The following is a 27687-nucleotide window of genomic DNA, read 5'->3' as shown; positions in this document are numbered from 1 at the left end:
AGACCTGAGTTGCAATCCCATCATAGTACATGGGGAATTTAATTTCAAGTGGTTAAATAAATCTGCTAGTCTCAGAATTAAATCTATCTGATTCATCAACTCCCTTTTGTGAAGGAAGTCTGCTCTCTTTACCCATTCTGCACTTTACGTGATTCCATATGTCACAGTATTCCAAGAGTAATGACAGCAAATGCTGGTGATGTCAATATCTTTTGAATGAGTAAACAAAATCTAAAGCTTTTGAGCCTGCTAAAAATAAAATGGGTGTGAAAAGCTTTGAAGGATTAAATTGGTTGTGAAGTAAGGCAACCTTGTTTGTGGAAAAGGTGAACATTGATAAACCGAAGAAAGATGCTGGAGGGTTTATAGAACTGCTACCATATAGATTTTGCTTCTGATCTGTTAAATTCATAGATCTACGGCATGGAAACAGGCCCTTCAACCCAACTTGTTTATGACAACCAAGATTCCTATCTACACTAATCTCAATTGTCTGTGGTTTGGCCCATATCCCTCCAAACTGTTCCCATCCATATCTATCCAATTGTCTTTTTAAATGCTGTAATTATACCCTGTCTCTACCACATTCTTTGGCAATAACTTCCATCCTCTAAGTGGAAAAACTTAACTTTCAGATCTCCTTTATGTCTTTCCCCTCTCATCTTAAACCTAATAGTTTTAATAACAAATTTGGAAAATGTTTTTGGCCCATAGATAACATTTGTTACTTTTATAACTTTTTATATTTATTACTATTTATAACTTTTGTTTTTAAGGTACTGTACAATGTGGATGGGGGTGGGATGGATGCCTTTGGTCCCGGAGCAGGTTGTTTGGAGTAGGCAGTTTAAATGGTTTGATGGGCCAAAGGGCCTGTTTCTGTGCTGTACTTTTCTATGACTCTATTCATTTCGTAAGATAGGTGGGACGTAAGGCCATTTGTATTGACAGAAATTTGCCTAGTTGTCTAGACAATAAGGGTAGGCAGAAATTAGACTTTTTTCCTGATTGGCAAGAACAGTGTGCTGCAGTTATTAGAGCTTAAATCTCAAAATCTTGTAATTTTTTAAAAATGAATTTAATGAGGACGCCAGGGTTGCTAAATCTGGCCTGAAGATTAATAGGGAAGGACAGGGGCACAAGGTGGTTACAAAGGGGCGCAAATAGGTTGTAAGTGAGCAAAGACCTGGCCAATGGAATTTAATATAGAGGAAATTGGCAGGAAAATGAAGTGCATTATCTAACTGGTAAAAGATTGTAGCACTCTGAGAAACAGAGGGATCTGACTGTCCTGGTGCATAATGTGCAAGAGAATAGTATAGAGACACAACCAATATTTTGGGTTGTTGATCTTTTACTGAAGGAAGTGAATAGAAAAAGGAGGGAGATATTGCTTTAGTGATGTGGGGTGCTGATGTCATCACATCTGGAGTAATAGAACACTATTAGCCTCTTTAGTTGAGGAAGAAGATGAATGCATTGGACAAAAATCACTAGAGTGATATCGGGAATGGAGAGTGTTTTTGATAAATGGTTGAAGAAGCTCAGCTTGTATCTGTTGAGCTAAGAAAAGCAAAAGGAAATTTTTGATTGAAACATGGGAAACTGAGGTTGTTGACGGGGTTGTTGAGAGGCCGTCTCTTGTGAGGAAAATCTTGAACAAAGTAAGTAGTTCCTCATTTAAGATAGAGGTGAAATCCTTTCTCGGAGGAGGCAAATCTTTGGATCTCCTTTTCTCAGTGAGATGGAAACAGACTTTGGATATGTTTAAGGCAGGATACATAGCAGCTTCATAAACATGGGAGGTGAAGGGTTACCATGGCTATACAGGAACACGGGTTATGGTGAGGATCAGCAGTAATCATATTAAATGGCAGAATAAGCTCGAGAGGCAAGAGGCCATTCCTACTGTAATTTCAAATGGTTCAAAAATATAATAATTTGTTGCACAGGCAAAACAAAGCAAGTATTTTCTTTAAGGCTTTGAACTGTTGTCATCTTGTAAAATATTGAAGTATTGTTTTATAATGGGCCATCCTTGATTTTAATTATCTGCTCTAAAGGAACATTTGCTCAGTTTTAAAAAATAACTGCAATTAAGCAAATTGCAGTGAAATCAATTTCACCTGTGACTTGTGTCTGTTACAGAAGCACAGTAAATGGCATTTCTGCAATATATCAGGACTTGCTATAGTGGTCCATTTCTTTTGGATTTCATGTTTGTGCCTTTGCCCCAATGTCTCAAATGTCCATCTAGAACATAGAACATAGAATAGTACAGCACATTACAGGCCCTTCAGCCCACAATGTTGTGCCAGCCCTCAAACCCTGCCTCTCATATAACTCCCCACCTCAAATTCCTCCATATACCTGTCTAGTAGGCTCTTAAACTTCACTAGTATATCTGCCTCCACCACTGACTCAGGCAGTGCATTCCACGCACCAACCACTCTCTGAGTAAAAAAACCTTCCTCTAATATCCCCCTTGAACTTCCCTCCCCTTACCTTAAAGCCATGTCATCTTGTACTGAGCAGTGGTGCCCTGGAGAAGAGGTGCTGGCTGTCCACTCTGTCTATTCCTCTTAATATCTTGTACACCTCTATCATGTCTCCTCTCATCCTCCTTCTCTCCAAAGGGTAAAGCCCTAGCTCCCTTAATCTTTGATCATAATCCATACTTTCTAAAACAGGCAGCATCCTGGTAAATCTCCTCTGTACCCTTTCCGATATGCAGACACATTTCTTTTCCTGATGTTGTTCAAAGGACATTGGTGGGAATAAATAAGTAAAACTTAAGAATAAGCTTATGCAGGGAGATTTTTAAATGCCCCCTATAAGGTCCTCTTGCAACCTAATTTTCCAAGGAAGTTAGCACCAACACTCTGGTACTTCGTTCAAATTTTAACAGGTTTGTTTAACATATGCTGGTGGTAGTAAATCAGATTCTGATTGTTCCAATGGTGTTGCTCATTCGCAAGAAAATGTCAACAAGCCCTTCAAGCCTGACCTGCCATCTAATATGGTGGATTTGCCTTAGGCCTCAATTTCTCTGTACCAAATCCTTACAGTCCACAATCCCCTGATCATTCAAAAATGGATCTGCTTCCTCTTCTAATGAGCAGGCCTCTTTCACTCTCTGATGCAGAATTCCAGAGATTTTCTGCACTTTGTGAAGAAATTTTCTATGACTGATCTCTTTTCAGGACAATTCAGATCCTTTTTAAAAGGGAGGTTCCTGTTTGTGGCTGTGGTGTAGACCGCATGCCTCATTGAATGTACTGCAGTGCCATTAACAAAATAAATCTTTAGATGCGCGCTCTTATTTATGCCTACTAATTTACTATAGCCTGCAAATGTAAGGCGGAATTGTCTGGAAATTCTCCTTCCTTAAAAAAGAGACACAAAGACCCAGGCAGGTGGTTAATTAATTGGACACTATAAATTGTCTTTGGTGTGCCAAAGAGTGGTAAATCTGGCAAGAATTTATGGAATGTGTGGAGAACAAAATGGGATTGGTATAGGATTAGTGTGAGTGGATGTAGACTCTGGGGCCTCTAATTATTAATCCACTGATGCAGCAATGTAACTGGAAATCGCAGGTCTGTAGTAAAACCATTTAAAGTTTAAAAAATATCCTCATCTAATTCTTAAAGCAGGATCATGGAAAGATTGGAATTTCTAAATATAATACAATAAAATTATATCATTGGTGTTGCTTGCTGCTGGGCATAACTTTGGACTATTGGTGGACTCGTTTTCTTACTAAAATCACACTGCACACCTTTTTTTACAGAGCAGTTTTAAAAAATAATGATTTGAGATCAAGACAAGAATTAACAGCACACCTTACGAATCAATGGCCTTCCCCAGGAGCTTTGGATGCAGACGCGGTTGCTTTAGATACACTTCTGTACAGAAAACAGTGTGGACAGTGGGATGAGTAGGTTCACATTTCAATTATTAAAGTTATTTTAAAGTTATGGTTCTCCTATAAAAGTACTTTCTAAACTAAGAATCCATCTATTTATCTCGTTGAGTACTTGAACTACCAACGTATAGAAGGTTATGGACTGGTGAATGTGATGTGAATTGCTTAGGTCATTGCCATGGGGAGCCCGAGAGCCTGTTTCTGTGCTGTGTGACTCATACCCTGGTCAAATTGTTTTATTTGTTTTAAGGTTGAAAAGGTGAGGAGAGTTTGTTTCAAAGGTGATCTATCGAATGGAATTTGATGAGTGACTTTGAGAGATTTTACAGGACTGGAAGTTGAAGGCTGAGCAAATATTATTTCCCAGGGTGAAAGTATCAAATGCTAGAGAAAATATTTTAAGATAAAAGGGATATTTGGGAAGCTTTTTATTTTACAGGGGATGGTAGGGACCCGGAATGCACTGCCACGTGTGGTGGTAGAAACAGATATGATGGCATCTCTTTAAGAGGCTTTTAGGATGGCACATGAACAGGCAGGGAATAGAGCAATGTGGACCATGTGCAGGCAAATGGGATTACTTAAAAGTAGCATCACAATGCAGACATGGTGGGCTAAGAGGCCTGTTTCTCTGCTGTAGTATTCTATTTACTATGATCTGATTAGATGATTATATTTGAGTTTTATGAAATGTCGACATAACTGTGGGAAGAAGTAACATATTGAAGGACTTTTGGAGAGGAAAGAGTTGAGCTTTTGCAGAGATGGTGCAGGCAAACACTTACTGAAGAGTGGCATGATGGAAGAAGAGAGCAGACAATAACCAAGGAGAACTGTTACTATTATGAGCAAAGATGGGGCTAGGAATATTGGGTGATCACGGAATGGGAACAGACAAGGGAGCATGATAAGTCTCATTGCAAGAATGGGTTTGAAGTAGGGATGAAGTTAGATTAGATAATGACATGCTTGTGATGAGGACTGCAGACAACCATAGGAGTCCAGTCAAATCGGAGGGATACACAGCTGGAGAAGGCGAAGATGGTCTCAAGATTTAAAAATCCCTTAGCTCTTCATACTTGTGAAGGAGATGAAGAAGAGTTCAAAATTGTTGTTTTCATTGCAGTCTTTGCATTCTAGAGGCTTTTTGGCACAGTTAATTTTTGCAGATGAAAGGGGAATCTGCTAGATCGGTAGTTTTGGCACTGAATCTTTTGGATTAAGAGTGTAGAATTCAGGACTATGATGGGAGAGTAGCTAAAGTGAAAGAGAAGATGATTTTAGTAGGGCTTAGAGCAGTAAACATGGAGTGAGGGATTGGTTAATCAACTCCATAAAAGAGAAGTGTCTTCCTAAATTTAGGACCAAGGGTTAGATATGTGGAGTATTGACATGCAGCTGTAATGAACTGGGGCGAGGGGTGGACTTATTCCAGAGGAGTTATTGGAAAAGGAAGAGTGTATTGTGTGAGGTACATGAAGCAATTACAGGGTCTTGTGTATTAAGCACTTGACAAGATAAAATGAGTGATACAATCCGGGTGTCAGGACCAAAAGTGTAGATTGGTGAAGTTATATAGGAGGAGGAACAGGGATGAAAGGGACTCTACAAGATAAATTAAGATTGATATTACTCTTACTCTTGTATAGCAGTTGAGGGGAGAAGGTTTTGAAGGTATCTGTGAACACTTATATTTATAATGCGTACTTCTTAGTCAGAAATAATTGATAGTATTTGAGTTGGAAATAATCTATACTTCCAACCTGATACCAATTCAATGTGGTGGTTGATGAATGTAATTCTAGATCTTCTTCTATAATGCCTAAATAGGGAGTTTTGGTGGAAGTGAGAATTGGTAGCTAATATTTACACTCACTAAAATCTAAAGAGTCGGTCTGTGTAATCATAGTATTGTCAATATCTATAGTTACATGTGGCCATTTTCTATTCAATATGATCATTGTTTTAACTAGCATTTCAAAACTTGTTTGCAATTGATAATTCTTCAGTTGATAATTTTGCAATAATCATGCATAATGCACACTGAAGACAACCGTGTAAAAGAAGGTTGCAGTGTTTGAGGCAAATAGAAGTAGAGGCAGAGTAACACAAACTTTTAGGAGAAAACTAGCTTTTTTTTTCAAAAAAAAAGCTGCAATTTTCAAGTGCATCTTTCCTGGTCACTTGAAATCTAGACATGTTTTGGCAATGAACTTTAGTGTTGTTCGCACCTACTTTCACACACCGTCTTGTTCAGATTCTAACGTGGTGATTTATTTTTGCAGGCACAGCTTTCAAAGCTTGGAACAGCTCTCAGCGGAGATCAGTCTTTCTTCAACTTCTTTAGATCCATTACACTCACAGAAAGAGGGCGAAGGAGGACACGGAAGTTCAAAAAGTGATGGTAACATTTTTACATATAAAAATGATGTGCTGCCTCATAATTATTATTGTCATTACTTAGTAGCATAGGCAGCCATTGATCCCAGGGGATCATGGGTTTGCACCTCTGGTGGACTGTGTCCTCTCCAGGGCGCAAGCCTGGGTGGGAAAATTTGAAGAACCAGCTGTTGCCCATACAGCAGGTACCCCCCTCTCCACATCACTGATGTAGTGCAAGGGAATTGCAAGCACCGATACAGTTTGACACCAGTGTCAATGCAGAGGCTGCCAGAGCAAAGTTGAAAACAACTTCAAACTACCTTAGGGACCCCAGCTCTGGATTTCTTCCTTGGGGTTTACTCCTGCAGTTATTCCCATGGGAGGGTATGGCTGCAAGGCACTGGAGGTTTAAAATCAGAGTTCTCCTTCTCCTAGCTGGGCTGCTGTCCAAGGCTGATGAGCCCCACCTGCCCGCCGCAACTAGTTTTGAGGTGCCAGTGGTCCGCCTTTGCCCCTTCTCTTGTCAGTTCCACTGTGCCTAATAGCTAAGCCAAGCGTGAAGGCCAAGAATTGGACTTGGTTATCAGGGGCTGTTAAGAGACACACGCCATTTGGAGCACTTCATTGGTAGTGGGAGCTTACCCCACTACCACCCCAGCTATGACAATACCCATTTAGTATATCAATACATTCTGAAGTTGTGCTGCCATTCAGTTTGTACAGGATGTCAGCTGTCCATAGATTTGTTCCAAAGGAGAACACTACAAAGTATTGGATTTAGTTAAAACACATTTATTTAAAAACATGCAGTTAGCCCAGTTAAATTATAAGAACTGTTGTTTGACCTCCCTGCATTGCACCTGCTAGTCCTTGCCCTTTGTTTGTAATTACTGACAAGACTGATTGTATTTCTCAGATAATTGGGTTAACAGAAGAGTAAATGGAAATACAAGGAGACTTACTAACCTTACCACATAATCAATGGATCAGAGCTAAACTCTGCAGCCCTGCCACACTCAGATGTGAATGGAGTTGCAATACACATAATGCTTGAGTAACTCTGTGGTCAGGCAGCGTCTGTGGAAATCAATAATGAATTGAATTGATCTGCACTGACTTTATTTCTTCCATCCTTCACATACACGTGAAGTAAAAATCTTTACGTTACGTCTCCGTCTGAATGTGCAATGTGCAAATTATAGTGATTTGTAATAAATAGTATGTACAACAGGAGAGTCAATATAGCTTAGAAATTGTGTCAGCATGAATTAATCAGTCTGATGGCCTGGTGGAAGAAGCTGCTCCAGAGCCTGTTGGTCCTGGCTTTCTTGCTGCGGTATCATTTCCTGGATGGTAGCAGCTGGAATAGATTGTGGTTGGGATGACTTGGGCTCCCAATGATCCTTTGGCCCTTTTTAGGCACCTGTTGCCTTGAATAGTGGGAAGTTCACATCCACGGATACACTGAGCTGTTCCACCACTCTCTGCAGAGTCCTGTAGCTGAGGGAAGTACAGTTCCCATACCAGGCAGTGGTGCAGCCAGTCAGGATGCTCTCAATTGTGCCCCTGTAGAAAGTCTTTGGTACTTGGGGACTCGCCAAACTTGTTCAACTGTCGGAGGTGAAAGAGGCGCTGTTGTGCCTTTTTCACCACACAGCTGGCTTGTGTACACCACGTGAGATCCTCAGTGATGTGGATACCGAGAAACTTGAAGTTGTTCACCCTCTCATCCCCAAGTGATGCCAATAGGGGTGGTTCTGTCTCCATTCCTCCTGTAGTCCACAACCAGCTCCTTTGCTTTTGTGACATTGAGACAGAGGTTATTTTCTTTATGCCACCGTACCAGGGTGAATAAACAAATAGTCCATGTTTCAGGGCAAGAACATTAATCAGGACTGGAAAGGAAGGGGGAAGATACCAGTATAAGATGGTGGGAGGTGAAGGAGGACAAGCTAGATGGTGGCAGCATGCTTGGTTGCAGTGGCGTCTACGGGGTCAGCCATGGGTGTACAGTCTAACAGTGAGTGATCGTCTTAGTCACTTCTCTTTTGATCACGAGACCCAGGTGGACACTGTTAATGTTGAATGCTACTAATTTGATTCACTGATTTATTGGTGGGTGGTGGCCTTGGTCATGGTGAGATTAGTCCTCAAGGTGCAGAGTCACCTGTTTACAGCTGCCCAGGGGAGAGGCGTTGGGTTGATGTGCTCCACTGGAGTGCTGGGGGCTGTGTGGAATGGCATCCAGACTGGAATCAGTGCTGCCCCCCCCAGTGTTTGTTCAGTAGAAAACAAGCCCTATTCTGTTCATCTGCAACAGCCATGAATTCAGGATCCTGGACTTCTTATCTTTGTGTGGCTGTATTTTATAGATATGTCTAAGTGCTATATTTGTCTTGTCCTGTGCTGTGTATGACTATTGGTAATGTGTTTTGCAGCTTGGCCGTGGAGTAACGCTCTTCCATTTGGCTGTATTCATGGGTATTCATGTACGGTTGAATGACAATTCAACTATGAACTATGTGAAGCCAGCTGGTGAGTAGGGGGATGAAGAAAGAAGCTGGGAGGTGATGGGTGGAAAAGGCAAATGGCTAGAGAAGAAGGAATCTGAATAAAAACAAAAAAAGGAGAGTGGACCCTGGGAGAAAGAAGGAGGAGAGGCACCAAGGAGAAGGTGATAGGCAGGCGAAGAGGTTTGAGGCCAGAATCAGGAATGAAGAAGGGGGAGGGGGAAATTACTGGGAGAGATTGATGTTCATGCCTAGATGGAATATGAGGTGTTGCTCCTCCAACCTGAGGTCATCATTGTGCCAGAAGAGGAGACCATGGACTGACATGTTGGAACAGTAACGGGGATAGGAATTAAAATGGCTGGCCACTGGGAAATTCCACTTTTTGCGGATGGAGCGAAGGTGCTTGTCAAAGCAATCCCCCAATCTACGTCGGCCCTCACTGATATAGAGGTGACTGCACTGGGAGCACTGAATACAGTAGATGACTCTGACAGACTCACAAGTGAAATGTTGCCTCATCTGGAAGGGATGTTTGTGGCCCTGAATGGAGGTGAATAGGCAGGTGTAGCACTTCTGATTGCAGGGATAAGTGCCAGGGAGGAGATTGGTAGGAAGGGACAAATGGGTAAAGGAGTCACAGAGGGAGTGATCCCTGTGGAAAACGAAAGGTGGTTGATGGGGTGGGGGGGGAGGCAAAAGTATGTTTGGTGGTAGGGTCCCATTGAAGATGGCAGAAGTTTTGCAGAATGATGTGCTGAATGCAGAGAGGAACTCTATAACTGTTAAGGCAATGGGCAGATTGGGTGAGTGTGGATGTCCAGGACATAGAGATATGGGTGAGGACAGCATCACTGGTGGAGGAAGGGAAACTGCATTATTTGAAGAAGGAGGACATCTCTGATGTCCTAGAAAGGAAAGTCTCGTCCAGGGAACAGATGCGTGGAGACAAAGGAACTGAGAAAAGGGAATGGCATTTTTACAGAAGACAAGGTCCAAAGGAATATAATCAAGATAGCCATAGGAATCGGTAAGGCTTATAAAAGATAACAGTAGACAGTTTGTCTCTAGAGATGGAGACAGATTGAGAAAAGGGAGGGAGTGGTTAGAAATGCACCATGAATTCAAGGGCAGGGTGGAAGTTGAAGACAAAGTTAATGAGCTCAGCATGGGTGCATGAAGCATCACCAATGCAGTTTTCAATGTAGCACAGAAAGAGTTGGGAACCATTACCAGGAAAAGCATAGAACATGGTCTGTTTTGCACAGCCATTGAAAAGGAAAACATACAGCAGCTGGGGCCCATGGTTACACCTTGAGCATGGGGAAAGTCAGAGGAGCTAAAAGGGAAATTGTTGAAGGTGAGAAATGATTCTCCACAACTTCCACCACCTTCAAAAGGACCGGACCACTAAACACATCTTTACTTCTCTTCCCACGCCCCCCCCCCCCCCAACTCTCAGTTTATTGCAGGGATCACTTCCTCTGTGATTCCATTGTTCATTTGTCCCTCTCCATTAATCTCCCTCCTGTTACCCCTGCAAGTGGCAGAGGTGTTACACCTGCCCATTTATCTCCTCCCTCACCTCCATTCAGGGCCTCAAATAGTCCTTCCAGGTGAGGCAACCCTTCACCTGCAAATCTGCTGGGGTCATTTACTGTATCAGTGCTCCTGATGCAGCCTCCTCAACATAAATGAAATCTAATGTAAATTGGGGGACTGCTTTGTCGAGCACCTCTACTCCATCCACAAGAAACTGTTTTTTTTTCCATTGTCAACTATTTTAATTCCTATTTCCATTCTAGTTCTGATGTGTTGTTCCATGGCTTCCTCTTCTGCCACGATAAGGTTGGAGGAGCAACACCTCATATTCTGTCTAGGTAGCCTCCAACCTGATAGCATGAACATCGATTTCTCCAACTTCCAGTAATTTTCCCCCCTCCCCTTTCCCTCATCCTCATTCCCCACTTTGGCCTCTGACCACTTCTCCAAATCTGCCTATCAGCTCCCCTAGTTTTTCTTCCTCTTTCCTGTTCTCCCATGGTCCACTCTCCTCTCCTATCAGATTCCTTCTCCAGCCAATCACCTCCAGCTTTTCACTTCTCTCTTCCCACCCATCTTCTAGCTTTCCCTTCCCACAACTTTTTATTCTGGCATCATTCCCTTTCCTTTTCCTTTTCAGCCCAAAATGTCCAGTGCTTATTTATTTCCATAGAGGCTGCCTGACCTGCTGAGTTCCTCTAGCATTTTGTGTGCCTTGGTTTGGATTTCCTGCATCTTCAGAATCTTTTGGGAATGGTGGTGAAGAATTTACTCAGCTGACTGGAGCAGGCTCCCCAAATATCCCCAGCCTTAAGTGATGGGAGAGTGCAAAAGTGAAACCTGAAGCGTTTGCAAACAGCTTCAGCTAGAAGTGCTGAATAGATGATCTGTCTTGTCCTCCTCCTGAAGTCCCCAGTGTAGAAGATACCAGGCTTGAACCAATCCAGTCTGCTCCACTGATACCGAGATACAGCAAAGGCTATAGGACTGCCAACATACTAGAAATAGTACTGAGGATTTGAGCTCCAGAACTTGCTGCACTTTGGCCAAGCTATTCCCATACAGCTATTACACTGGTATCTACCTGATGATGGAAAATTGCTTGAGTATTGTCCTGTTCACAAGAAATAGAATGATCAAACATTATCGCCCCATTATTATGTTCTTGATCAATAGCAGAGTGATGGAAGGGATAATTGATAGTGCCAAAAATGCTACTTGCTTAGCAAAACTTGGCCCACTGAAGCTGATTTGATTCCACAAAGTTTCTGGCCTCGTTTTTACCTTGGTCCAAACATGGGGGAAAAAAAAGTGCTGAACTCCAAGGATGATGTGAGAGTATCCACTCTTGTTATCAAGGCTGATTTGATCAGACATTGCAGTGAGTAGGCTAGCTCAAATTGAGGCAACGGGATTTGGTAGGAGGAGCCATCCACTGGTTGGAATTGTATCTACTGTAAAGATGGTTGAGGTGGTTGGACTCGAATATCTCCAGGGCAATTTCAGGATAATGTCCTAGGCCCAATCATCTTCAGCTGTTTCATCAGTGACCTTCCATCAATCTTTGTCAGAAATAAGGATGTTCACTGATGGCTGCATAATGTTCAGCACCATTCACAACTTGTATAATGAAGCAGTCCACACTACATGTAGCAATCTTGGATAATATCCAGGCTTGGGCTAATAGGTGACAAGTTGCAATAGTTAACTAACCACCTTTTCTCCTGACATTCAATGGATTACCATCACTGAATTTCCCATTATCAATATCCTGGGGCTACCAGGACCAGAAATTGGACTGGAGTAGATGTGTACATAATGTGGCTACAAGAGTGGGCCAGTGACTAGGAATCCTGCAGCAACTAACTTGGTTCTTAATTCTTCATTGTTCTCCACTACAAGTCTCAAGTCAGGAGTCTGATGGAACACACTGCAAACCCTGGATGTGTGCAGCTTCAATAATACTTGAAAGCCTGATTCCGAACAGGAAGATAGCAGCCGACTTGATAAGAACCACATCCTCAACCATTCACTTACTTGATCACTGACGTTCAGTAGCAACAATCTGTACCATCTCCAGAAAGCATTGTGGCAGTTTTCCAAGACATCCTAGATGGTACTTTCCAAACCCATGATCTGTCCCAGCTGGAAGGGCAAGAGCACCACCTGAAAATTACCCCTCCAAGCCACACACCAATCTGATTTGGAAATGTAGTGCTATTCCTTCATTGTTGCAGGTCAAAATCCAATTCTGTCTCTAACAGCTTTATGGGTATGGCTGCAGGTCAAGGACTACAGTGATTCAATAAGGCATCTCACCTCCAGCTGCAAGGGCAGTTAGGGATTGGCAATTAGATTCTTCGCCCCCAAAGCCACATTTGAATGGATATATAAAATGTTCCCACCCATGAAGCTCAAATTTAGCATTTTCCTCTTTTACGGATGGAAGATTCAGCTGTTATTTATTTTTTAGAGACAAGCTTAAAAGCAACGTAAATGAAGGTTTGACTGGAGGTCATCTAGTCGTGTGACTAACGGAGCTAAACATATAGGAGAAAAACTAAAATATGATTTTTTTCAGTTCAGCTCACTCAGAAGGCAAGGTCCACTGTAACCCTCTGAGGGTGTGATTAACTTGCTTGCCCTCCCCCCCCCCCCCCCAATACCGTTCTAGTGTTTGTGGTAAAGCTGCTCCAACAATGTAGTTGGGTAGAATGTTCCAGGGTAACAGCTTACAGAATGGTGAATTGTAGTTCACTGCAGAGTCTAATAAATGTTATTGGATTGAGTAAGTAGGAGGCTCTTGACTTCAGTGAATTGCTTTGAGTGCAATGAAGCAAAATTACAGATGATGGAAATACTCAACACACTTAGCAAGATTTCTCTTGTGTTAGTTCCAGGTTGACAGTAGCCAATCATATTTTCTACGTTATTACTTGAAAATAGATTACAGCAATTCTTCTACCACTCAACCTAATCTGTGCTTGCTCTCTTGCGCTCCTTTTCAATAACTGGATTGCTTTAGCAACATTCTGATCAGTGGGAACCACTGTAGAATTTATAGAATTTTAGAAGGTGACAACAATGTATCCACTACCCACAATGCCTTCAGAATTCTAGGATGCAGGTGATCAGGTTCTACAAATATTTCCTTTATGTCTCATTAATTTCCCCATATTTTGTTTTATTGATGCTAATTTCTTAGTTTTCCAATTAATCTGGGCCAATATTTCTACATTATTTCCATGAAGTGTTAATGGCAGCAGATTAAATTGTTGTGTTCAAAAGGAGCTGGGTAAGTATTTGAAAGAGACAAATTTTCAGGGCCCTGTAAAAAGGGTGAGGAGATGGTACTAGCATGGATTAGTCTTGCAAAGAGCTGGGACAGCCTGTTTCTGTGTTGTAAAACAAAGAGAAATTGAGGGAAAGACTCAGTAGGTCAGGCTGTATCGATGGGATGAGAAACAGAATCAATGTTGATTCTTATTTTTCATCTCCTCTGCTGTTATCATTTTAAAATTGAGATTTAGTTGTGATTTATTTTATGTGAATAAAATTGTTTCATTTCCTTCATAAGTAATCAGAATGTGCTTAAATCTTGAAACAATTGTAACATATTTTCTTTAAATTGTAGGGAAGGAGGACACTCCCTCATTACTAGGTCTATGTGGATCCTTGACTTCCATGACCAGCTACAAATCTCTTACAAGCTTGAAATCCAGTGAATGCCTTGCAAGTCCAAATGCTGAGATTAGCAGCCCAGGGCTCACTCCATTTTAGGAGCAACTTGTCATCCAAACCAGAGTGAACCTGGTATCTTGGTATGCACTGAAGAGATATCCCAATTATTTAACCAATCCTGACAACTTGAGACTTTAATAGGTCCAATAATTTTATTTAATCAGAAAACCAACTGAAAATGCACTGTTTCGTGATACCACAACCATCTGCAAAAGATTCAGGTCACTTCATGCGGAGTGCTTTACTTGAATGCGTTTGCTTTGGAAATTGTTCCTGGTATTTTAAAAAGTGTTGGCTGCACTGTTTGTCTTGTTTCTTTCCTTCGTAAAATGGCTGGTTAAGGGAGCATTCCATAAAAGTGTTTTTGTTTCTGCTGAAAATTTTGAGAATTTGCAGAAGGTCCAAGCAATATGATTGTGTATTTGTGGATCAAAAAGGGTGTTAATATGTACAATTTATTTCATTACTAGCTTAAAATGTTACTATTTTTTCAGGCGATTTTAAGTGCAATTGTTTTTGTTCTAATTAAGTCTGCAGATTTCTAGGTATGTCTGCTGTTGTGCTTTTGTTTTGAAGAACTTCTAGCTTGACATTCTAACTGCTCATATTAAAACTATTTCCCATAGATGCAAGTGAAGGTGATGCCTAATTGTTGTCTTGAATTACTTGATTAAATCAAAATGCAATGCCGTTTGAAATTCTGCCAGAATTGAATTTATCAATGTTAATGTAAAAGTTTGAGATGCCTTTTTCAAAACAAAGTAAATGGCAGCAAACATTTGATGGTTTTCCTGATTTTTGAAAGATGGTGGTGTTCACATTGTGGCAGGGTCTGTCTATTTATTCACATTGGGAACAAGGATTGGTTGCCAATCAATCTTGCACTGGTTCTAATGCCGTATTTCATATTGTAATTGTCTAATTTCACTGTTACGATGTCAAATATTGTTTTTGATACATTTCCTTTTGTCATTACAGAGGTGGATAAATTTGCCATTGAAAGAAATTAATATATCAGCAATTAAACATGTTAGGAGTTTGTAGGAGCTATTTTTGATGCTTTTATGTATGTAGCAAAAAAAATTGCCACTAGGATACACTGATTATTTATTACCTGTAATCAGGTATGATGTTCTCCCCCAAAGACTTTCAGTTTTAAATTGAAAGTTCCATTTCAGTCTTTGACTCTATTGCATATTAAAAAATGTCAATACCTTTTGATCTTTTTAAATGCACATTAGCTATGTGGTTTCTGTGGTTTAAAAGTACAATGGTTCATCATTTTACTTTGAAAAGTTTACACACAAAACTAATCACAGGGACAAATGGTGGACAGAATTTTTTTGCTTTATTTTAAGAACAATCATCTCGTCCTATTTTTATTGTTCACATTTAAATACAAACTGTTAGTGAGTGATTTGTGTACTGAACTAGTATTAAGCTGCTGGTAACATGTACATACTGCATGATAAGTTTTTCTTTTTGCTCCAGTATGTATTCACAGAATATTTACTTTGTTCTGTCTTATCTAAATGAGGAAGTCAAAAAGCCTAAACTGTATTCATTTTTGTCTTGATAAGTTATGTGAGTCTTAATTGCATGTATAATAAAAGTGAAACAAAATTTGCTATTTGGCCATCTATATGAATATTTTGACATCAGCTGTAATATGAAAATTATTGATCCTCAACTTTATCACAAAGGATGTGTATGAGCATGGGAATAAACAGTAAAGGTGTGGCATTTACTGTTCATTACAGCTACCAACTGTAGGCTTCTGAGTAGCAACTTGTCACGAACGCAAGATCCTTTGTAGCACAACTGCCGTCTCATTTCCTCCCCAGACCTGGGTAAGAGCAGGGTAAGCAGAGGTATTTTTACCAGCAACCCCTCTGAAGAATTCTGAGACTTGTGGATATATTATAAAATTGAACCTGTGCAAAACTATGCAACTGATGAAAATTGAAGTAAGAATTATGCAACCGAAGTAAGGAAGTAGGATTTCTCCCCCATGTTGAAGGAAGAGAAAACACCAATTGAGGATTGAGACTCTGCCATTGAAAGTGCATAGGTTACTTGGTAGTGATAAGATTTATGAAGCTGCTTTAAAAAAATAATTACTGCTCAGATTGACACTGAAACAGCTAGAGAGTGGGTATGTAGCTGAAATTCATGCTGTCAACTGACTTGAATGAGAAGTACCAATGCAGGAGCATTTGTAACCTACAATTCAAATCCCTCCCTGGGTGTCCCAAAGTGCATTACAGATAACACACTTTTGAAACTTATTTACAGATATAAAGGTAGCAACAGTGGTATCCTAGTTAGTACATGACCTCCCACCCCAGCTTTGTTGCCTGCCTGTTCATCTCAACTAGGAAAAGTTTAAAGTCAAATTTGTTCTGATCTAATTTCTAAAAAAGAAAGAAGAGTACAACAAAGGAATTTCTGTTGACAGGCTGGAGACCAAGGAAACTTATTTGGAGGAGATTAAATTGAAAAAGTCAGGGAGGGGGTGTGCTGAGATCAATGCTTGACTTGCAGTTCTAGAAAAATCTAAGAGAATGCTTGAAATGTTCAGCAAAATTTATTAGTTATTAAAGTTAATGTTTGGTCTTGAGAGCTATGATCTGCTAAGTCATGATGAGATGTGGTTCCGGGTTTGCCAGATATTTTACGTTGTTCCGGAGAAGCCCAAAGTGAAGGCCATTAGGAGTGAGATGACGAAGAGACAGACAGTTGGAAGCTTTTGCAATTGAACAGGACTGTTCTCAAAACAGTTAGCCCATCCATATTTGGTTTCTTCATTGTTGCATGACCATGTTGCAAGCACAAATGGAATACACTAGATTGGAAGTTAAAGTGAATCTTTACTTCACCTAGTATTGGTAGGAAGAGGTAAAAGCAGTTGTTTAGTTGTGGAGGAAAGTGCCATGAGAATGGGAGTGGGTGGATGTTGGGATGGACAGATGAAACGGGGAAATCGCAGATGGTACAATTCAGTTTAAAAGTGAAAGATGGGGAGGGGAAGATGCGTGTTATATTGGAATTGCATTGAAGGTAATCAGAATTTAGACAATGGAACTCTCAAAGTGGGGTGGAAACTGGGACAAGGCAACCTTATCTTTGCTGTTTCTAACTGCCACCTGGTCTGCTAAGTATTTCAAATGTTTTATATTGAAGATGGAACAGTGTAGTATAGTTCAAAGTAAATTTATCGTCAGGTTTACTTATAGTGACAAGTGATTCAATAAATCTAATAGCCATAATAGAATAGTGAAAGAGCACAACAACTTGGGTGTTCGAACAGTGTACGAAAGACAACAGACAGTGCAAATACAATAATCAATATTGAGAACATGAGACAAGTCCTTGAAAGTAAGTCCATAGGTTGTGGGAATAGTTCATTGACAGGGCAACTGAAGTTATTTCCTTCCCCCCCCCCCCCCCCCGCTTCAATTGCCTGATGTCTGAGGGGTAATAACTGTTTCTTCGTGATGGCAGCAGCGAGAAGAGAGCATGGGCGGTGAGGCCCCCTGCTGCTGAGTGCTGTTTTCCTGCGGCAAATCTCCATGTAGACGTGCTCAATAGTGGAGAGGGATTTACCTGTAATGGACTGGGCCAAGTCCACTATTTTAGGGTTTTTTTTGTTCAAGGGCACTGGGGTTTCAACATCAGACTGTGATGCAGCCAGTCAATATACTCTCCACCACACATCTATAGAAATTTGTCAAAGGTTTAGATGTCATGCTGAATATTTGCAAACTCCGAAGAAAGTAGAGGCTCATGAACCTCTGGATTCCTTCTGCAGTCAACTATCCCCTTGGTCTTGCTGACATTGAGTAAGATGTTGCTGTTGTGGAACCACTCAGCCAGATTTTCAATCTCCTTTCTATATGCTGATTCATCATCGCCTTTGATTCTGCCTAAGACAGTGGAATTAGTGGCATCCGTCGGTCTCGAGAGAACATGGATCTGCGCCTGGAGTTTCCAGGGCGCAGGCCTGGGCAGGGTTGTATGGGAGACCGGCGGTTACACAAGCTGCAGGCCTTCCCCTCTCCACGCCACCGATGTTGTCCAAGGGAAGGGCACTAGGACCCAAGCAGCTTGGCACCGGTGACGTTGCAGAGCAATGTGTTGTTAAGTGCCTTGCTCAAGGACACAAACACGCTTCCTCAGCTGAGGCTCAAACCAGTGACCTTCAGGTTTAGCCTGATGCCTTACCCACTAAGCCAAGCGGCATCACAAGACAGTGGAAGCATCAGAAATACAGCATCGCAGCAGTGCTTAGCCGCTCTGTCATAAATGTAAAGCGAGTAGAGTAGGCGGCTAGGCACACAGCCTTACGAAGCACTTGTGCGGATGGAGAATAACTACAATACCAACTTAAACTAATCCCATCTGCCTACACATGGTTTATAGTTCTCCACTCCCTGTTTTTTCATATGTCTGTAATATGCCTCTTAAATGTTGCTTCCACACATTCCAAGGATTTGCCAGTGTTAAAAGTTAACCTGTGTCATAAATCTCCTTTACCTCACGGTAAAACTATGCCTTCTAGTATTTGACATTTCCACACTGGGAAAAGTGCTATTTACCCTGTCAAAGTCTCAAAATTTTATTTCTAGTAGGTCATCCCTTGGTCTCGCTTCCAGAGAAACAAGTTTGTCAAACTTCTCCTTATAGCTATTACCTTCCAACCCAGGCAACTGCCTGGTAAATCTCTTGCAGCCATCCTGAAGTCTCCACATGCTGCTTGTAAATGCAACAACCAGAACTGCACACCATAGTCAGTTGTAGCCTAATCACAGTTTTATACACGGCAACATGACTCCCCAACCTTTATTATCAAACCAATAAAGGTATAGATGCTGTAAAATTTCTTTACCTCCCTATCTACTTGTGTTGCCACTTTCAGGGAGTTCCCCAAGGTTCCCTGTATATCAATACTCCCAAGGGTCCTGTCATGTCCTGTCCTGCGCAGGCGCATGAAGGAGGGAAGATATATAAAGAACGCCGCCTTAAGAAGCGGGCAGCGGAGTGAGCTGGGCGCAGAGTGTAGGGCTTGGGCTCAGAGGGCTTAGGCGGAAGAGGGCACAGTAGGCTTATCTTTTAGTTCTTGTATTTTCAGTTATTTGGGAGGTATGAGTGTGAGGGCAGCTTGTTGTTCTCGGTGTCGGATGTGGGAGATCCTGGAGTCTCCGAGCCTCCCGGACGTCCACATCTGCGCCAGGTGTGCAGAACTGCAGCTCCTGAGGGAACAGTTAGGGAACTGGAGCTGCAGCTCGATGACCTTCGCCTGGTCAGGGAGAGTGAGGAGGTGATAGAGAGGAGTTACAGGCAGGTGGTCACTCCAGGACCACGGGAGGCAGATAGGTGGGTTACAGTCAGGTACTAGAGAGTACCCCAGTGGCTGTACCCCTTGACAATAAGTACTCATGTTTGAGTACTGTTGGGGGGGGTCAGCCTACCTGGTGGGAGTGACAGTGGCCGAGCCTCCGGCACAGAGGACGGCCCTGTAGCTCAGAAGGGTAGGGTGAGAAGAAAGAGGTCCATAGTAATAGGGGACTCAATAGTCAGGGGCTCAGACAGGCGTTTCTGTGGAGGTGACCGGGAGTCCCGGATGGTAATTTGCCTCCCTGGTGCCAGGGTTCGGGACGTTTCTGATCGCGTCCAAGATATCCTGAAGTGGGAGGGTGAAGAGCCAGAGGTCGTGGTACATGTAGGTACTAATGACATAGGAAGGAAAGGGGAAGAGGTCCTGAAACGAGAGTATAGGGAGTTAGGAAGGCAGTTAAGAAGAAGGTCCGCAAAGGTAGTAATCTCGGGATTACTGCCTGTGCCACGCGACAGTGAGAGTAGGAATAGAATTAGGTGGAGGATGAATGCGTGGCTGTGGGATTGGAGCAGGGGGGCAGGGATTCAAGTTTCTGGATCATTGGGACCTCTTCTGGGGCAGGAGTGACCTGTTCAAGAAGGACGGGTTACACTTGAATCGTGGGGGGACCAATATCCTAGTGGGGAGGTTTGCTAGGGCTACAGGGCGGACTTTAAACTAGTAAGATGGGGGGGCGGGAGACTATTTGAGGAGACTATGGGAGAGGAGGTTAGTTCACCAGTGGAGCAAGTAAATAGACAGTGTGTGAGGGAGGAAAGGCAGGTGATGGAGAAGGGATGCGCTCAGCCCGAAGATGTAGGGGAGAAGAAAGAAAAGGATAATAAATTTGAATGCATTGTTAGGGATGGAAAGAGAGGAGGAGATGGAGAGTATCTTAAATGTATCTATTTTAATACTAGGAGCATTGTAAGAAACGTGGATGAGCTTAAAGCGTGGATTGATACCTGGAATTATGATGTTGTAGCTATTAGTGAAACATGGTTGCAGGAAGGGTGTGTTTGGCAACTAAATATTCCTGGATTTAGTTGCTTCAGGTGTGATAGAGTAGGAGGGGCCAGAGGAGGAGGTGTTGCATTGCTTGTCCGAGAAAATCTTATGGCGGTGCTTTGGAAGGATAGATTAGAGAGCTCCTCTAGGGAGGCCATTTGGGTGGAATTGAAGAATGGGAAAGGTGCAGTAACACTGATAGGAGTGTATTATAGGCCACCTAATGGGGCGCGTGAGTTGGAAGTGCAAATGTGTAAGGAGATAGCAGATATTTGTAGTAAACACAAGGTGGTGATTGTGGGAGATTTTAATTTTCCACACGTAGACTGGGAAGCTCATTCTGTAAAAGGGCTGGATGGTTTAGAGTTTGTGAAATGTGTGCAAGATAGTTTTTTGCAACAATACATAGAAGTACCGACTAGAGATGGGGCAGTGTTGGATTTCCTGTTAGGGAATGCGATAGGTCAGCTGACAGATGTATGTGTTGGGGAGCACTTCGGGTCCAGTGATCACAATAGCATTAGCTTCAATATAATTATGGAGAAGGACAGGACTGGACCGAGAGTTGAGATTTTTGATTGGAGAAAGGCTAACTTTGAGGGGATGCGAAGGGATTTAGAGAGACTGGATTGGATCAAGTTGTTTTATGGGAAGGATGTAATAGAGAAATGGAGGTCATTTAAGGGTGAATTTATGAGGGTACAGAATCTTTATGTTCCTGTTAGGGTGAAAGGAAAGGTTAAAGGTTTGAGAGCACCATGGTTTTCAAGGGATATTAGAAATTTGGTTCAGAAAAAGAGGGATGTCTACAATAGATATAGGCAGCATGGAGTAAAGGAATTGCTCGAGGAATATAAAGAATGTAAAAGGAATCTTAAGAAAGAGATTAGAAAAGCTAAAAGAAGATACGAGGTTGGTTTGGCAAATAAGGTGAAAGTAAATCCGAAAGGTTTCTACAGTTATATTAAAAGCAAGAGGATAGTGAGGGATAAAATTGGCCCCTTAGAGAATCAGAGTGGTCAGCTATGTGTGGAACCGAAGGAGATGGGAGAGATTTTGAATGATTTCTTCTCTTCGGTATTCACTAAGGAGAAGGATATTGAATTGTCTAAGGTGTGGGAAACAAGTAAGGAAGTTATGGAACCTATGACAATTAAAGAGGTGGAGGTACTGGCGCTTTTAAGAAATTTAAAAGTGGATAAATCTCCAGGTCCTGACAGGATATTCCCCAGGACCTTGAGGGAAGTTTGTGTAGAAATAGCAGGAGCTCTGACGGAGATCTTTCAGATGTCATTAGAAACGGGGATTGTGCCGGAGGATTGGCGTATTGCTCATGTGGTTCCATTGTTTAAAAAGGGTTCTAGAAGGAAGCCTAGCAATTATAGAACTGTCAGTTTGACATCAGTGGTGGGTAAATTAATGGAAAGTATTCTTAGAGATAGTATTTATAATTATCTGGATTTATGGGATCTGATTAGAAGTAGCCAGCATGGATTTGTGCGTGGAAGGTCATGTTTGACAAACCTTATTGAATTTTTTGAAGAAGTTACGAGGAATGTTGACGAGGGTAAGGCAGTGGATGTAGTCTATATGGACTTCAGCAAAGCCTTTGACAAAGTTCCACATGGAAGGTTGGTTAAGAAGGTTCAGTCGTTAGGTATTAATGCTGGAGTAATAAAATGGATTCAACAGTGGCTAGATGGGAGATGCCAGAGAGTAGTGGTGGATAATTGTTTATCGGGATGGAGGCCTCAGGGATCTGTTTTGGGCCCAATGTTGTTTGTAATATACATAAATGATCTGGATGATGGGGTGGTAAATTGGATTAGTAAGTATGCCGATGATACTAAGGTAGGAGGAGTTGTGGATAATGAGGTGGATTTTCAAAGCTTGCAGGGAGATTTATGCCGGTTAGAAGAATGGGCTGAACGTTGGCAGATGGAGTTTAATGCTGAGAAGTGTGAGGTTCTACATTTTGGCAGGAATAATCCAAATAGAACATACAGAGTAAATGGTAGGGCGTTGAGGAATGCAGAGGAACAGAGAGATCTAGGAATAACTGTGCATAGTTCCCTGAAAGTGGAGTCTCATGTAGATAGGGTTGTGAAGAGGGCTTTTGGAACGCTGGCCTTTATAAATCAAAGCATTGAGTACAGAAGTTGGGATGTAATGCTAAAGTTGTACAAGGCATTGGTAAGGCCAAATTTGGAATATTCTGTGCAGTTCTGGTCACCGAATTATAGGAAAGATATCAATAAATTAGAGAGAGTGCAGAGACGATTTACTAGGATGTTACCTGGGTTTCAGCAATTAAGTTACAGAGAAAGGTTGAACAAGTTAGGTCTCTATTCATTGAAGGTTGAGGGGGGATTTGATCGAGGTATTTAAAATTTTGAGAGGGATAGATAGAGTTGACATGAACAGGCTGTTTCCATTGAGAGTAGGGGAGATTCAAACTAGAGGACATGATTTGAGAGTTAGGGGGCAGAAGTTTAAGGGAAACACGAGGGGGTATTTCTTTACTCGAAGAGTGATAGCTGTATGGAATGAGCTTCCTGTAGAAGTAGTAGAGGCCAGTTCAGTTGTGTCATTTAAGGTAAAGTTGGATAGGTATATGGACAGGAAAGGAGTGGAGGGTTATGGGCTGAGTGCGGGTAGGTGGGACTAGGTGAGATTAAGGGTTCGGCACGGACTAGGAGGGCCAAGATGGCCTGTTTCCGTGCTGTGATTGTTGTATGGTTATATGTTTTTTGTAGCTTGTATTTGAGCTCAAATTGCAGCTCTTTATACTTTTTCCGGATTAAATTCCATCTGCCATTTCTGCACCTGTATCTCCAACCTGTTTTCATTTCAGAGTTCTATTGTCTTACAAATACAATTATAGTTAATTGTGGGTAGTTAATTTTGCATAGTTAATTGCAAAATTAATTTCAAAAACAGTTAAACCTAATCCTAATGCATACAGAAAATACAATTTAGAAAAAAATCTCAGGGCTTTTGAGAAAGTGACTTGAGATTGTTTGACAATACAGTGAGGTTCAGTTATCCATTTATTTTTGCCACCAATTCTTGGTAAAACCCAATCTGCTGGAGGAACTCAACCCAAAACACTCAATATCCCTTTGCACCCACAGATGCTGTTCAGCCCACTGACTTCCTACGGCAACTTGCCTTTTTGCTCTAGATCCCAACATCTGCAGTCTCTTTGTGCCTTAATCGACTTTTGATGCCTTGCAATGAGCACCAAAGTTAGATGACAAAAATAGGGCACAGCTTAACAACTGCTAAAAGCACTCAAGCCTGTCACAAAACTTTTAAGTTTCCAGGTATGCCAGTATGTCAAATGCTGCAAGGTATTTTTTGAATTTTTTGTAAGAATGCCTTTTATCTACTTTTCCTAAATTATCATAGGAAACACGACCTGCAATAGATCTTCAAATACCTTTGTCTAGTTTTCCCACTTATAATGCCGGATGGTCATAGCGAGGCTGCTAGGAAAAAAAAGGGGTAGTTCCAAGAGCACTGTCTTCACAACCTTTCAAATGATAATATGTCAATGCATGATCTCACATGGTCTTTATAAAATGCAGACAACTTTTTAAAATCCCATGTAAACAATTCTTATTGGGGAAAGATGAACTTCTGTACACATGCAGCCATATCTGGATAACTAAAAATGAATTGGAGGGAAAAGTAGTTTAAAAACTGACATCTGTCATTAAATCTTTTCACTTTACATAAGACATTAATCGAATCAAAAGGTCTGGTGATAGTATGTGCATTGCTTGTTTATTTGACATCCAAAATGAGAAAAAAAATTGCACAATTTCACAAATTTAATACTTACTCAACTATTTTCAGGAAATAATCTTCAATGCAATAAATTGAGTGTTCAGATAAAATATACCCACAACTGACCAGTCTCCATTTTGTGTTTATTAACTGTACTGGCAGAAATTTTGTTATAAATCTTTTAGTGGGATTATTTTTAAGGTGTAAAACAAAGGTAACATTGTTATGCTTGTGGCTAGTTAAGGTTTCCATAATAGTTAGCTGATATACTTTGCAAAATGTCTTGAGTTTCATTGCTTTCTAAATTGGTATTGCACTTTCATTTTCTACAGCTGTGTTCTGGACATCAAATATGATACAACTTGTCTTTACCATCTAGTTTTGTAGGTAAAATCCTACCATTTTCACAATCTTAACCAGTAAATCTTATAGTTTTCTTAATAAGACTATTTCATATAGCTTTCATATTATTATAACCAGACACAGTAAAACACATTGACTTCAAGGCACAGATTTCAGCAAGGTTAAGCACTGGAAAATGAACTTGTAAATATATTTCACTGATGATATTAGTGTCATTCACAAGTAGCTTAATGTTCCAAGGGTTTACCTCTGTAATCACGGGTAGGCCATGTTTGAAGTTTTTTTTTGTCCATAATTTTCAGAAAGAACATTGCCATCATGCTTACTTTCTTCCTCAAGCTCAACCTGTATGTATTTTCTCAGCCAGTGCCTGACTTGTAGGCTTTTCACTCTCCCGGTCTTTGTTGATTTTACGGAAAAAGGATTTTCCATATTCGTAGGAACTGATCATAATCGCACAAGCTGGCGCTACCTTCATTAATCGAGGCAACAAACCTGGGGATTAAGGCAGTGCAAAATTTAGATCAGGAAATATTCTTACTTATCCACATGTTTAAAAAAAAATGTCTATTAATTTGACAAACAAGTGCAGCAGAACTAAATTACTTCTAATCAAATTTGAATGTTCAAAATTAAAAGTTCACATTTATAACCTATCATAACATTGAAGATACTGGTTGGATAATACTAGTGGTTAACTACTTCAATCAATTTTATTTGGTCATGTGCAGGTTTGAGTAATGTCACCTTTAGCTAGTGCTTGTGCTGATAACCAAGGACAGTTTCAATGGCACAAAATCAGAGTAAGTGCAGAGGCAGGTTAAATTTTTAGTATATAAATGAACATGCAGAAGCAATTCTTCATACTATGTTACTAGTTTACAGATGCAGTTCAAGTCTCCATACAACACATGTAGAAAGTTGTGATGTTATTCTATATCAATTAAAGAGAATAGACTCAAGCCCAGATTAGCTTGTTGACTGGCAAACTGGAAGAAAGAGTTGATCCGGTGTTATACTTGGGCAAAAGTGCACTTGGAATGCAACAATTACAGCAAGCATGAATTATCATTAATTGATACAGGTAAGTAATCTCTGCTAGGGAGAAACCATACAAAGGCAATCAGCAAAAGCTGTTGCTAGAAAATATTTAGATGATGAATTTGCAGACAATAAGGTTCAGATTCACATATTTATCATACGTTCATCAAAACCTACAGTGAAATTCATTGGTTATGTTAACAACCAACACAACCCAAGGATGCGCTGACCGCAGCCTATATTCTGGTGCCAGCATAGAAAGCCTGCAATGTACAGCAGAATAGCACAAATAACAAACTAAAGAAGCAGCAGAACAAATGCATTTCCTTCCTCCACCCACTCACTCAGATGCAGACAGACTACTAACCCCAGGACAGGCCATCTCTGGACCTTCAATGATCTCTCTCAGTTCTTAATTCGGATATAAAGTTCCATAAGGTCTGGGGACCCTTTATTGAGTACTTTCATAACCTTCCTCTTAACTAAGATTTTTTTTTTTCAGTCCCTTGCTTTCAGCTCTTTTTTTTTTGGTAGTAGGCATTATTATCTTCTGTTGCTAAGTGTATTTACAGTTTTGGGGGGTTTGAATGTCCTGATTTATATTCTCTATATTGTGTTGTGGTTGGTCTGGAGTTTTTTTTTGTTGTGGGGCTTGGGGAGGATACTAATTTTACATGTCTTCAATTTGGGTGCTTTCTCAATTATCTTTTTTGTATTATAGTATTATTGTATGTTTATTTTTGCACTGTATTAATTTTCTTCATTTTGATTTGGGTTTTTTTTTCTGTCTGTAGTGATGTAGAAAATTCATAAAAAAAAACTAATTTAAAAAAATGATCTCTCAGACATCAGGCCTCCGACTTTCTCAGTGGACATGCAGACTCAGGGCTCAGGCCAATGAGCCTTGGCTTCTCAATTTGCAGACTTCAGTCTTCAACATTCCAGCTTCAATCTTCGATAACAACGTCAGAACTCAATGATGAAAGGACCCAAACTCCAGACTCACTACCGAGACCCTGGCCCTTGTGCTTCCTGCCCTCATGGACCTCTGATTCCATGACCTACCAATCAGGGTGACTTGTTGACCTGAGGAGTTACCAGCTGCTGTCCTCTCTGGTCTTTTGTCCACAGTGCTTGCAGACCTGTCACCTGTTGATGGAATTACTGGCCTTTAAGCAACGATCTGTACGCTGGCCTGATCTCTTAACACTGCACATCCCTGTTCCAAAACCCTAACCCCTTTATTCCTCAAAACCATGCCAACCAACCTAAACATGAACAACTAAACCTGAGTCACTGCCTTCATGGACATCACTTTTGACTTGCAGAAACAATAAAATAAATAAATAAGTAACAAATGTTGGGCATACTTGAACCAGTGCAAGATTGTCTAAAATGCATATACTGTGGATTCTGGTTAATTGGGACACATCGGGACCAGTATATTTTGGCCCAATTCAGCAGCTGCCACAATTAGCTGAAATTCCATGGAAATAGTTAAAAAGGTCGACAGAAGACAAACAGTAACAAATTATGTATTTAAATGAAACAAATTAGAACACTACAGTACTATAAAACTGTATTAGTTCCTAATAGTTACTGACAGAAGCATTCATCCAGTTTATTCAATGAACAAAATCAAAAGACTGCCTTCATACAATACTTGTCATGACTGCATCCTCCAAATCTTCAGTTTCATTGTAACATTGAAGGTACTGACAATAATCTTGAATGATTGTTGCAAACTGTTTGTAGTAGTGAAATCATTTTATTTTTACTCATGGTTATTTCTGAAACCTCCAAGCCTGAACGTTTGAAACTGGAATGAGCAAAACAGTTTGGAATAGTCTTACTACTTATTTCTTGCCAACTATCAGTGATAAAAATCACTGCTTTTTGAACACAAGCACATACACCGATGCTATTTAAAAACTGTTCACTCAAAGCATGGTGTAGCATCAAATGGCCACACAAGTGTGCATGACTGACCCTAGTTAAACCTG

The 27687-nt window shown here is 40.9% G+C and overlaps 2 protein-coding genes across 8 annotated transcripts in view; one reads left to right on the top strand and one right to left on the bottom strand.

Annotated features, from left to right (window-relative positions):
• The window catches only part of rundc3b (RUN domain containing 3b), a 93220-nt gene extending 77489 nt beyond the window's left edge, over positions 1–15731 (top strand). The window contains exons 9-12 of one of the 7 annotated variants that reach the window (XM_059972217.1): positions 3794–3940; positions 6214–6326; positions 8749–8845; positions 13997–14135. In XM_059972217.1, the coding sequence (XP_059828200.1) occupies positions 3794–3940; positions 6214–6326; positions 8749–8813 (325 nt within the window). In that variant the 3' untranslated portion in view covers positions 8814–8845; positions 13997–14135. Of the gene's footprint in view, positions 1–3793; positions 3941–6213; positions 6333–8748; positions 8846–13996 lie in introns of all 7 variants that reach the window. The other 6 variants (XM_059972215.1, XM_059972214.1, XM_059972213.1 and 3 more) reach the window with 6 other exon arrangements.
• Positions 15732–24258: 8527 nt separating this feature from the next.
• LOC132395500 (probable mitochondrial glutathione transporter SLC25A40) overlaps positions 24259–27687 on the bottom strand; it is a 59002-nt gene continuing 55573 nt past the window's right edge. Inside the window, exon 11 of the mRNA XM_059972212.1 lies at positions 24259–25138. Within this exon, the coding sequence (XP_059828195.1) occupies positions 24984–25138 (155 nt within the window). The 3' untranslated portion in view covers positions 24259–24983. The remainder of the gene's footprint in view (positions 25139–27687) is intronic.

This window comes from Hypanus sabinus, chromosome 6, assembly GCF_030144855.1.
Source record: "Hypanus sabinus isolate sHypSab1 chromosome 6, sHypSab1.hap1, whole genome shotgun sequence".
NCBI classification, from domain to species: domain Eukaryota; kingdom Metazoa; phylum Chordata; class Chondrichthyes; order Myliobatiformes; family Dasyatidae; genus Hypanus; species Hypanus sabinus.
This window is presented reverse-complemented; position numbering and strand designations above follow the sequence as displayed.